Below are 13634 nucleotides of genomic sequence, written 5' to 3' on the forward strand. Positions count from 1 at the left end.
TAAGTATTTCTATAAACCTTTTTTCATCATCAAGATGAAAATAAAGGAGGAAAGTGGTAGCATTATTAAAACAAGGAACAGAATAGCTACCTATGTAGGAAGAAAATATGAAATCAGAAATGCTTTGCTACAACAACGTTGCAGAGGAATAGCATAAGTCAGAACCAACCATGACAAGGGATGTCGATGCCCAGACTGAGCTGCTTTGCTAAAAAAATAGGCTCTGAAGTGTATTTAGAGAGAGTATGATGTATTTTAAAACTATTCTCATCAATTTAAATTTTGAATGTGGGGTTTGCAGACAGCAGTGTCAAGAAAAATGGATATTTGCTTAAATAAAAAAATCCCACATATTTACAGCTTAAAGTACATTCTTTCCTCATCCTACATGAGTGATAATAAGCTTCTGATAAGGATATTACACAAAATGTATAGACGTCATGTGTGCTGATCATACTCTGCTAGGGATTTTACCAGACAAGGGCTAAGAGAACTTAATGTCTTGAAAGTGATTGAGAATCCTTCCTTTAAAATAACAAAAATTATAATGAGACGGCCTGTCTTTTAGCTTTGGCAAGGGAATGGCAAGGTTGTCAACAGTTCTCCAAAAATGGCAGAGAACATTTTGGAAAGATGTTTCCAGGCTGGCCGGATGGATCTGTGATGAGGTCTGACCCACTTTCACTTCCCAGCACCTTTGATATTCCTCATACCTCTTTCATCTTACTGAGCATCAATATCCTTAGAGAATAAAAACCTGTGCGTGCCTGATGTTAACATGTTGGACATCAGAGCACTGAAAAAATAAGGAGATTGTTCAAGAGCAAAGATCAGATGATTAAAATTTCCATGCCCGGACCGTCTTGAGGCAACTTGAGAAGAGGACCTTCTTTCAGCATAGTCCTGCAAAAAAAAAAAAAAAAAAAAAAAGTGTGGTGATCAGAATAGTATGTATGTATTACATTGTGGGGCAGTTTTTAAAATAAGAAGCTATCTCACTGGATGAAAAATAAAGAGAAATTGCAATGCCAAATCAGATAAAATTGCTGTAGGATCTTGAAATATTCCCATTCCAGGCTCTAGTAAAAAAAAATTCATGTAAATGGTTGCCTTCTAGTAATTTCCTGTCACTTTTTCCTGTCGTAATCTGATTGCTATCAGCTAGGGCTTTATAGAACCAGAAAAAAAATCACAGTGTCACATATTATTACTCATGTCACTTCTTTCTTAATTGTCTCGCATGCCTTTTCCCTCCTGTAGTCGTCTACATGTATAAGAAGTTATCTGGGGACCCAGCAAAGAAACATAGGATTTCTTTGCTGCATGATTTGAAGCTCAGATGCCCAGACCTCTTATGAAGAGGGGAGAATAGATAGTATTCCTCCTGACAGATAACTGGGTGGATCTGTCGAAGTCAGGCAAAACAGATGTAAGAGCAGTGTATCTCTTGAGAATGGAAGGTGATAGAAAAAAAAGTGAGACCCTGAAAATGAATCATGCTTATCTGTAAAGTTTATATAAGCTACAAATTCAAACACTGGAAAGTCCAAAGTAAGCTTTGACTTTATACACGCACCTAATACTGAGTTACCAATTCTCATTTTTTGTTTTTTCTTTCATGTTGACTTTGGCTCCTTTTCATACTGACTGACACTTACTTAATGCACACTCCACCACTCACAACCTTTTCTTAATTAAGGTGATTGTGTTATATTATATTGTTGCTATTCAAAAAAGAGACTTTCCAGAAGCTGCTCTTGCAGGATTTACTAAGAACTGTGTGGTCCTCACACCACTGCTCTTTTCGTACCTTGCACCTCCATACATGCCTGCTTGGAAGAGAGAAATTAATAATATACCAATGGGCTGTCAAGCTCCTGCAGCTCTGTGCACAGGACCTGCCAGCAGATCAGTGGGACATTGCCAGAGAAGCTGGACTTCAGACGAAAGTGCGGGAAAGGAAAAATGATCTTTTTTTTCCCACATCTCTGATTCTTCTGCACAATCTACAATGAAAAGGAAATTGCAACTGGCATATAAGTGAATGCCCTGTATTAATAGTAATTAGGCATACCAAGTGTCAACTGTCTAAAAAAGAATAGCCCTCAAAATTTCTGGTGACAGCGGATTCACCTTCAGCCACGCTTTATTCACGTAGGCAACTGATGACAACTGTTCTCCGGAGATGACCCATGAGTGAGTGAACATCATTTTAACAGAGCACCGACAGCAGTACGGGTTTGCACTTGCAAGCGCAGCGGGTAGTGAACCCTGAAAGCACATTTCACCCTGGCCATTAGGCAGCCAGCATGACCACAGCACTGAGGTGACACAAGGAGGGAGCCATCCCCTGGGAATATGGATCATGTTTTGCAGCCAGCTGCAGATAAAATAACTAGTTTCTGCTGGAACCTGCTATTATATGTGGGGTGCTAAGAAATCCTCTCCCTAGGATTTTAAGTTTCTCTCTGCATGACTGTACTTAATGACCATACTCCATGGGGTATTCCTTTTCTAGTGGCTGAATATCCCTGATGCCAACATCATAGTATTTTTTGGTTTTTTTTGTGTTTTTCTTTTGTGTATGTGGGTGTGTGTGGGAGGGTGCTTTTTTGGGGGGGATTTAAGGAAGGAGGTAATTTAATGAACAGATTTACAGAACTGTCTAGGATATGTGTGTGTGTGTGTGTGTGTGTGTGTGTGCTTTTCATTGAACTTTCTTCCAGGCATATGCAGCTTTCTGAAGTTAATTGTTGTAGCTCTATGAATTTACAGCAGGTGTCATACATAATCCATTAACCAGGCCACAAATAAACAAAATCAATTATTCAGTATCACCCTTAAACTAATGTTTTCCCCTTGGAAACTTATACAAATATTTCAGGTTTTTTACTCTTGATCATTTAAACAAAGGAATGCATGTATGCAACTTAAAGTTCACTAAATATAAAGTTTTATTTGATTACATTTGGATATCTCAGATGTCTGTTTGAATTGAAAGGCACATGGTAATGTCTCCACACAGAATGAGAATAAAAATTTTAAACTCTGTATTTAATGGTTGTCATTCCCTTGTGATCTCTGTCCTGGGAGCCTAGCAGACAGAAGTAGGGAAACATCAGGTAAAATTAATTTGAATTTTTAAAATGAAAGCTAATTTGAAATTTAAATTATATTAAAGATTTATCAACTAGATGTCCGTAAAATAGATTATGTGACAGAAAATAGCCCATTGTCTTGTGTGCAGAATTGTCTTAACATGAGGCCTAAGTCAAGCTTCGGCTGTAGCTGAATAGAGCACCTATCTCAGAAAGCAAAACAAGCCCCATCTATGTGTATGCGAGTGCCTGACCTCTCAATATTTTTGATGGTGTTATTAAATATATTTTCTTTGTGAGACAAAAACACATCTATGTTGCCAACCATTAATACATTTTAACTTCATTAGTTTCTGTGAAAGATTTGATGGTAGCTGCACTAGTTAATCTAAGCTCTTTTCCTGCTTCCAGAAGCAGGAGGACTGTGTTTGTTATCAGTGGAAGAGGAATTATGAGTGGTTTTGAATTATCTTCAAAATGTAGTTGCTAACTCCTTCTATCACATACCCCCACTAAAAAACAATCCTCTTCAGAGAGCAGAGAAAGATACAGTACATAGCCACACAACCAGAATCTATTACTATGGACATGATTTCTTGTGAAAAACAAATCAGTAGCTCTGTGTTGTATTAGACAAGCAGATATTTGAAAAATTACCTTTTCTAAAAATGTATCAGCAAAGATCCCACCAGTGCTTATGTCGGTTTTCATTATGGTGTTTTATTTTTTTACAGTTTAGTGGAAGAGGGTATCTGTTGGATAGGGCAGACATTCAAGTTGTTCAGCATTACATCCTGCTCACAGAGCTTTAAGAAAATGTCCCTGCAGCTAAGATGATGGCCCGTAATTGAAATGCATTGAATTAGTTTTCAGCTAAGCTACCCCCTTATGAACTCAAGAGGAAAGGCAATTAAACATAACAGGTGTATTTCCATAGATTTCAGGGCGTTTTTCTTCAGTACTTCAATCTCTAAGCCTTATTTCTCCATCCCTTAATCTGCAAAAGCTTCCTCCATATTTTACCTAGGAAATACACTGTTTGGAAAGGGGTTGTTTTTTATTAAGTACTCATATAGTGATTAGCACAATAAGGATCTTTTTTTTTTTTTCCAGGACCTAGATATATTCTTGCAATGCAAAAAATAGTAATTGCTTTCCATGTGGCAAAAGATTTCTAATGTGCTGTGAATTTGTCAGAGCTACATTAGGACTGTAAAAGGCCTTCTAAATCAACATGACTACAGAAGGAAATAAAAATTTCTTAGAAACACGTATCTCCACATTATGTATGATATAGGGGAAAGTGGGGAAAGATTCTGAAAATATTTACTGTCCACAGAAGTTCATTCACAGAAGATTCTGCTGCTTTTTTACATATAAACTTCACAAGTTTCATCTCGACTCAGCGTCACCCCTTTGGTTCTCACTGCTTTTTTTTGTTACATTACCATGACTCCATGGATTTGTAAAACTCCAGTGAAGTCGTTTCGCAGAGACTAAGTTCTCCAACGTTTCCACAAGCTAAATTTCTAAATGTTTCAAAAGGAATTGAATCTGAATTAAACATGAGATATATACTGAGACCCTAAAAAGAAGAAGCTGCCTTAACTCACAGTGGTTGCTATTTACATATTTACAAAGTTCCTTTTTGCAAGCAAGAGCAGCATGCCTATCTCATGGGTCAGTTCACAGTCTACCCTGCCAGGCACAGCGATAAATAGACCCCAAAGACAGATCATAGAGCCTTCTGTGAGCCTGTTTCACAGCATTTTTACCTACTTTATTAATTCTGGTATGCAAACATATACATGTGCTTAATAGTTTTTTTTTAATATAATTTGTCCATATTTATTTTTAAGTTGACATATTTTCCTTTCCATTTGTTCATTTCTGGAACTGTTGTATTTTCAGTTGATTTCATAGGTGGACTTGACACATACTCCTACCGACAACCCCCCCAGGAACATGTTGAATTAAAGCCTCTAAAGCCTGTAGGTAAGGTTCTGGTCCAAGGGACCACATTAATCCTTCTAACTGGACTGAAACCTAACCCTCTCCTGAAATAATTTTGGCATGAGATTACTAATAATTTAATTATATTTTACTTGTAAACTAATTAAAAATTAATCCATGTAAAACATGGAGCGAGTGTAATTTTCCATTGGGGCATATCTGCTAAAGCAAGGATTAGTAGATATCTCTGGGCCCATCATGTTTGCTTCAGCTTAGTGCAAGGAGAGGCTATCAGTGAAGGAAGGAGTCACTTCCTTGCTGACGTCTCAGCAAGAACCAGGGTGGTGTGTGGCTGCCACAATCAGCCCTAATGAGATGAACCCACCCATGGAGAAGCAGAAGCTCTAATGTTTGTCTAGCTGCTGAAAAAAAAAATGCCAAAAAGCTATTAGTTAGCTTAAAATCTATCTTAGATTTTCACTGGAACTTCATTATCTCTTTTTCCTCAGTAATTTGCTCCTGTAGTTAAAGCATAGTTTTCATAGTCTCTGCCAATGAAATATTCTCCACTACCTTACGGAATGTTTTCCATTAGGAAATGCATACCATTTCACTTTATTTGGAATTACTTAAAGCACAGGGAGATATTAGCAGTTCATATATTTTGGTAGAAGCTCAGATAACTTCAAAAAGATGATACTTCGAAGGACATTGGTGAAACAGAAGATCCTTGTTTAGAAATTCTTGTGAGGTACATGTAAATTGTTGGCCTGATGCTTTCTGTCTTCAGATTTACCTTTTGTGCATCTTAAATGCAGCAGGAAACATGTTGGGAGTTTTAACTCAAAGACCACAACAGTTACTAAAAACGTATTTGGGGCTGGATATTTGACACATTGCTTGGAACTTTATTACTTTTTGCCTGTTTTTTAAATACATAAGTACTCATGCTGCATCTTTCAATTTGTAGAAATAAATGCAGGCAAAGCATTTAGTAAGTAAATATTGTGGGCATATGAAAGCCTATAAAGAAAAACAAAACTATCTCAATATAACAATGTACATTAGAGCAGGAATCACATTAATGTGAGCAATAATGGATGGTTTGGCATTTGGCATGGTGTTAACTACATTGGAAGTAGTAGCTTCCCTATCCTGCTGTTTTTTGCTGCTTCTTGTGTGGGAAAGATGACAGTAAGATGGAATTTTGACCATTCTAAGTGAGATGCTGGAGACTGAAAATGTGAAATAACTGTTCAGGAGAAAAGAAAGCCACAGCTACAACACTTATACCTCTCTGTAAAAGATTTTAGTCTCTAGAGCTGCACTGAGGTTAGTTTTAAAGCATTAGGTGAAAACACTAGGTGAGTAAATATTTACTCACCTAGTGTTTTCACCTAATGCTTTAAAATAAAATAAATTTTAAAAATAAATTCACTATCACTAAAGGAAAGAAAAAAATGCATTGTCAGGAAATATATATATATATATATCTGTTTCAGTTCATTTGTTTTTTACAGTAGAGAATAGAGAACTCATTCTGTGATAGATAAGTAACTCAAAGGGGAGAAATATCCATGATCTAAGTCTGAATTAAGAGCCAAACTATGGGAATGATTTGAATAGTCAGTAGACTGTGCTAGCTACCAATCTGCGGATGCTTCTCTGTCTGCAGCACATCAGCCTGCTTGATTCTGGCAGCAATTTAATTGCTATCAGCAGCAGCAGTTCTATATAGCCTAAGAATCCAGAGGGTCTCCCTAAGACATTTTATTTCTAGTATCCAAGGTGTTAAAAACTCAATTTCTCTGGAGGTGAATATGAAAAATGCTTGATAGATATATTAGGTGCCTTAATAAGTGTTACAAATCTTCTGCCATCTTCACCACCCTGCTCATGGGGAAAGATTAGCATGATGCTTTTTATAGATGATAGCTTGCCTGTAAATCCATTTTTCCCTTTCTCATTCATTTATCTTATTTCATTCACAAATTAACTAAACATAACGTGTTGAAAATAAAAGGTTCATCAAACTATGCAGAAGACAGGTATAGTGTTTACTGAGCACTCATATTCAGTATAATATATACTTAGTGCTGCCATAATTATTAATGATTAACATGTCTAAGAATAGCTGTTCTTTTCACCCAGTGGAAGAGGTTAAACTTGAACATGTTCTCACAAGGAACATTTCTTCATGCAAATATGAATGATCATAGCTTGTCTGATTGCTGTTGGTTCTTCCTGTATCTTCATCAGGCTACAGGACAAGCAAGAGTGGAATCACTGCCCTGAACTGTGTAGTTTAAATTAAGATATGTGGAAAGGAGGACATGAGTTGCTGTGGAGAAAAAAAAAAAAAAAAAAAAAAGAAAAAAAAATCTGTTCCCTTTGGAGCTAAAGTACCTGGACTATAAAACCATTGTGTCTTCATGTCTCAAGTGCAGCATCAACAGCCAGGTCACCTGGTGGTAATGAGGACTTTTTCCACATGCTGCTTGATGCAAAAGAGAAGCAAGGGGATTAGAAGAAAATAACATTGCAATTTGGTTTATATTGTCATTTATTTATTTATTTATTTATTTTAATGGTTACCAGAGGTTAAAATTTCTGTGCCTGCCATTCCTTTCTGAATGACTACATCTGATCCACTCTTACTAAAGCCTTGGACACTCCTGTCTGGAGAGACACTAAATCTCCAATTGCACAGGAGAAATAGCATTTCTAAGGACAATACGAGCTCCTGCTCATGGACCAACACAGTGACTGAGAAACTCTGCCAGTGGAGCAGTCATCACCCTGTGCGGGGTTGGCGTGATTGTGGGTCTGGTTTGTGTGTTCCTCTACACTCTACCACTATGAAATCGCTGTGAACGAGCATCACAGGTTTTTTTCTAGGCTACACAAGCAAAGATGATTTTCAAGCAAATATGTGAGAATGTACAGATTTATATGGGCATGTGATTGTGGTGAGGACTGTAAATAATATGAATACGGTTCAGATGTATGTGTTTGTAAGCAGGTTGTGTGCAAATTTTATAACCTGGTGGACAGAAAGCTTTTACTGTTAAAATACATTATGCTGAAAAGGATCTGTTATTTTGAGAACTTCAAGTGTGGTTTACCACCTACAAGATTTTTTCTTCAATTTTTTTTTCTCATTATGGTGCACCTGATATTTAACTAAATCAAAATACAAAGCTGTCCCTTTAAATCCAGCCATTTATTCTTGACATTATCTGTGTTTCTTGCAGCTGAGGAAATTAATGTCCAGAGGATTTTATTTCTGCTTGTTTATTCATTACTAAACTTTCAGTTGGCATGATTTTATATTCACAAAGTAAAAGATAGATAAGAAGGTATGGACATTTTCAAATAACTCTTATATTCTTTTTAGGTCGAAATAAGTAATCAACCTTTTCTCAAGGCTTCTGCTCTCAGTCAAGAAACCAAGATGACAAGAGGACAGAAGAAAAGACTTAGTTTGTGACTCATTGTTGTGGAAGAAGCACCTCATCCGTTCCTTGCGGCATGTGGATTATTCTTCCCCCAGGCTCATTATCAGCGTTGTTATTTGGTAGCTCCTTGTAGATGATCTTAAATTTTTGAATAATTTACTTATATGGACACTTGTAAATTGTAAATTTTTCTTTTTTAATTTCAAGATTTTTACAATGTTTAGTGTTAAGGCACAGAAACAAAGCAAACAGTGAAAACTGTGGGAAGGATATGTCTTTCTCAAGGAAGTCAGTATTTCTTGATTGATGGAATCATACTGGGCCTGGTCAAGACTGTGTTAGCAAAATGTAATTTTGACATCAAAATATACATTGGGAATCAAATACTAATACTGTAAAAGAGAACATTTTCAATGATATATGCAAAATTTACTATGGCAACTCCTTATATTGGTCAAACTACTATATGCAGTACAAATTGATCTATGACTCTTCTTGGCCAGATGTTCCAGCACTAAAATACTCATCTAATTGTTCCAATTCATATATGGCTCCTTCTCTCTCTCTGTCTTGCCCTGAGCCCACCAATAGTAGTTTTCTGTGATCTGAAGGGAAGTAAAATGGCAATTCTTAACAGATGCCAGTATCTAGGAAGCCTTAAATGCAGAGCTCTCTAGATGTCTGTGATTTGCACATTTTTAAACTCTTTTCCTTCTTTTCATAGGAAGAAGCCATGCATGAATGTAAAGTATAGGCACAAACTACAGCCTTAGGGGCCTCTGGGTTTTTTTTTTTTAATTTTGTTCTTAATTTAAAAGTAAACAGAAAAATCTAGAAAAGTGTATAAAAGTTTGTAAAGTTGTTTGTAAATACTTCTAGACAAAAAAAATAAGTATGTAACTGTGATATTTTCTGTCACCACTAGTATAAAGTGATACACAAAAGCTAATTTCCTTGGGGAACTGGCAGTCTTTTTAACATAACTCCTTCATTCTCTTTTCTTACTTAATAATTAAAACACTGTGTATAGTTATTTATCCACAGGGCTCTCGTGCCTCAGCATTCAGTGGGAATTTGATTAGGGCTTTGGGCTGTTCCCTCTTTAGTTCTTCTCCACTTGTGTCTTCTTTGGTGGGACTGTCAGGAAGGACGTTGTTTTTGGTACGTAAATCTCACTTCCCTGCTAGAAGCCAAACAGAGGGCCACTAATTTCCTTCGTAAACATCCCAAGCACGCTTTGGCTGGTGATGATTTCAGATCCATCAACATTCAGAACATGAGCTTGTTGTCTTCTGTTGAAACATGCTTCACTTGCATTTCCAAATTAGTCAGATTTGACCTGCATGAAGTCTTGTCTTCATTCTTTCGCTTTTAAAGTTTGTGTTATTTATCAATGAAAACATTAGCAAATATAAATGAAGGCTGAGTCTGTCGTTCTTAGAAGATAATGAAGAGTGTTGTGCTGCTTGCACCTATTTCCTAATTAGTTAAAGCAAGGACCGCACTGTCTTTGGAGAAAACATAGTCTGAACATAGCTTAACCTTCCTGAAGCCAGGTATGAAGCAAGCGTTAAGACAGTATCAACAGAAATGACAAATGAATGAAACATTTTATTAGTATTCCTAGGATTAAATATTCCTCAGACAGGATGTATTTTTTTGTGTGAAGCCAGACTGTACAAAAAACAGGGATGTTTTTATATGAAGATAACGTCCTTATGTAATTTGTATGTTCACTCATACACTCTTTCTCCTTTATTCTAGAGGACTGCAAACTAACTAGTTTTTTCTATCTTGAGGTCTTCATGTGGACATGAAAAAGCAGATAGTTTGTCACAGAAATAGTCTGAATGATACCCTTTTTGAGACACCACAAAGATCACTGTGAATTGCTTTATATCTGTAATATTTGAATATTTGAATAAGATCCTATTTGAATACATTCCTATCTACTCCTATATTTTAATACTGACACTTGCAATTAAGCACAGAGTCCAGCATACAGGCATTTAGCACAGATTCCTATGATCAACACAATTTTATTTTGAACTTTCCATTTCAGCATTAATTTCCTGTCTTCAGTCATTATTGCCGGCAGATTAAAGGCTGGGGGCCTTGAACCCTAGTCCTGCACTCAGAATCTGAGACAAGGAAAGGGAAGGGGTGCTACAACCCCTTTAGTTGCACACAGCCTCCTCCAGAACTGAAGCGTATATTTAATTTTCTGCAAAGACAGACACATCTGCTGGACCATGTTTTACAATTTTGCCTGAATGTATTCCCTGCCTTTCTGTGGAACCTTTGGATTTTCAGCTTACTAATAGAGAACTGTGTATTTACTGGAAAAAACTCTGTGAAGACAGAATCTGACATCTCTTCCTTGTGAAATATTGATCATTTTTTAGCAGGAGAACACAAACTAGTGTACCCTAAATAAACTTAAAATCCAGGAATGCTTACCAATACAGCAAGGCTGCCATCTGTCTCACTTAATAAACAGAACACTCCTGATTGAGAGGAATTTGTCTTCATTAGAGCAAGCTAAAATGCACACTGCAATACTGAGGAAAACTGCCATTCTCTTCTAAATTGAGACATTAAAAATAGTACCAATCAATCTGTACATGTTGGAAAAGAAATCTTGAGAATAATAAATGGATTTGAATGTTAATTGCCGTGTCTTCCCATACAGTAGAATGTATTGGCTAGCATTTTTAAGGAAAGTCTTGAGCGATAATTCCTTTATTTTTGCAACACATACTCTCAGTAACGTGCCAGGTGAGTCACAGACCAACAAGCTACACAGGGCGTAACTGTTGGTTTTCTAAATAAACTTGGATAGTTTTGTCAAGATTAACTGTAACATGCAGTTTCAGGAAATGACTAGGTTTGTACTGCAAAACAAAATTTGTTGACAATCCTAAAATCTCAGAGGAAGCAGGTTATCAGTTGATATAAACTGTCCTGGGCTGCGTTAATAAGTCATGCTGTAACAATCTATAGGAGCTAAAAATCTCTCCTTCAGACTTTTAGAACTTTTTCCCTTCCTCAAGTTTCTGCTTAATTCAAGTTTTACAGAGAATCAGATTTGCAACGCTACTTTAACTGGTAGCGTAAGTGGGGATGTGGCAGCAGAAGTATGTCAATGTACGTTCACTAAGGACTGTGTCAGGTACCACTAGCTCCATAAAAGAGCACGTGACATTTTTGGGCCCTGAAAGCAGGACATTGAGAAGTGTTTATGAATATGCTTTGCATAATACAGTGGCATAGAGTAGTCATATATTCAAATTTCTGATGTCGCAAGAGATATTACTGGTTGGAGTGTTGTCCCCTCCTCTCTCTTATCTGTAGAGATTTTTTGCACACACACACACACACACACACACACACACACACGCACACACATGAAATAATTAAAAGCTTAGAAATTCAATTATCAGCCTCAAGAACTCTATAAAGTGTTACAGCTCATAGCCTGGATTTAGTGAAGGGTCTTTTAATGTTAAGATACAAAATTCATTACTATAAATAATTTTCAATAGAGTTATATAAGTTAAAACCATGGGAATTTTGTCTGCTAGCTTTTATCTAACATCTGCCTTCTTTCAGTAGACTTTATTAAGGAGATGGTACTTACCACGTATTTTAATAAGAGTACAAAAGCTGGGAGCTAGGGAAATAGTAACAGATTAATATGTGGTGTGTCGAACTTTTCCTGTCTAAACCTGTGATCAGTTAGGTCACTCTGAAGGAGACAGTCCTGCCCGAGAATGGCAGATTTGACCCCGAACAAACGAACTGTTTCTTTGTTTGCAGCCCTCATGCAGAGATTTACTCCACTTACTTAATCTCGACCTGGGGGCTCATCTCTCCATCCAGTTGTCAGTCATAGTGGAACTTTAGTCACCTTAAAGCCCTGTGTTGGCAGGTGCTACCTCTTTTTTTTTAAGGACAACTGCTATTCGCTTCCCTGCACCAGGCTCTCTGCTTGCCTTTCATGTAAGGATTATCTCATTAGAAAAGCCAACCAGCAATCTATTAAGGTCCCTTAAGAGACTTTGACAGTGGCAAACAAAAATTGACATCCCAAGCTAATTGGCCAGCCTCCTTCTAGAATCAGCCTCGTCTAGTTTAATTATAACAGATTACAACATGGAAGCTGTTTCAAAAGCTGAAAAAGTTTTCTATCAAGGTGATAAAATGCTCTTTCTACTTAGAGCTCCCATTTCTGCAGGCCATATCTTACAAACAAATTTAGCTGTTTCACCACTAGGCTAAACATTTGGACAGAATCTCATACTTCACTGCAAATTGTCATTATTTAGGTACATGGGGCCAGCTCTCCCAAACTCATATCGATGGGGTGAAGACACATTCCAAGTTCAGTCCCTGCCTCATCCTCATTCCCATCATCGCCTCCCCTCATTCCCATGCATTTTGTTTATGTTTCCTCTGCCAACAGCCTATGCGCCTGATCTAGCTCTATCTCACCCTGCTCAGGGCTCCTGGAGAGGGGCCCGGCTGCTTCGATGCTCACAGCGATACTCAGTCCCTTATGCCCAAAAGAGCCATTTCTTTTGGTGGCATTTCAGTCTGAAGCACCCGCGATTGGACCATGCTGCTGTCTGCCAGAATAGCACTTTTTTGGCTGGGTTACATGCTCAGCTCGTGTCAGAGGCTTAGTGCTTTAGTGTTGCATAGGGTGGGAAATTTAGTTAATTTGCAGCAAAATAGAGTTCAGAGCAAATGAATGAGCTTTATGAAGAAGCAAGGGATTCAAACCTGTGAAAATGGGCACATAAAAAAGATATTTCATATCAAGATTAGAGGATCCTGCTAGAGGATTTGCTCCCTAGAGCAATGCGTTGCATTCTAGTGGGTGTTCACAGCATGCCAGAGCATCCCTGATCACCCTGGGCCACCAGTACCCTTGTGCTTCTCTGTAAGGGGGCACGAGGCTGATGCACAGCCTAAATACTTATTTGGCAGGCAAGGACATGGATCTAACTAGCGCGGCTTGTTATTTCACAGTTAGTGGTTTTTTTGTTTTTGTTTTTGTTTTTTTTTTTTTACCCCTAGTAGAGAAGCAGCTGCTGCTAAATGATGTATTGTTTTCCTTTCT

General features: G+C 37.4%; 1 protein-coding gene across 3 annotated transcripts in view; it reads left to right on the forward strand.

The window, feature by feature from the left end:
• The window catches only part of NKAIN3 (sodium/potassium transporting ATPase interacting 3), a 322807-nt gene extending 314208 nt beyond the window's left edge, over nucleotides 1–8599 (forward strand). Inside the window, exons 6-7 of one of the 3 annotated variants that reach the window (XM_088540165.1) lie at nucleotides 5010–5093; nucleotides 8449–8599. In XM_088540165.1, coding sequence (XP_088396291.1) covers nucleotides 5010–5093; nucleotides 8449–8462 — 98 coding nt within the window. In that variant the 3' untranslated portion in view covers nucleotides 8463–8599. Of the gene's footprint in view, nucleotides 1–5009; nucleotides 5192–8448 lie in introns of those variants that run through there. The other 2 variants (XM_088540166.1, XM_088540164.1) reach the window with 2 other exon arrangements.
• Nucleotides 8600–13634: the final 5035 nt, after the last annotated feature.

The sequence above is a fragment of the Tinamus guttatus genome, unplaced genomic scaffold, assembly GCF_059628265.1.
Source record: "Tinamus guttatus ecotype Peru unplaced genomic scaffold, ASM5962826v1 Tinamus_guttatus_pri_ptg000056l, whole genome shotgun sequence".
In the NCBI taxonomy this organism is placed as follows: Eukaryota; Metazoa; Chordata; class Aves; order Tinamiformes; family Tinamidae; genus Tinamus; species Tinamus guttatus.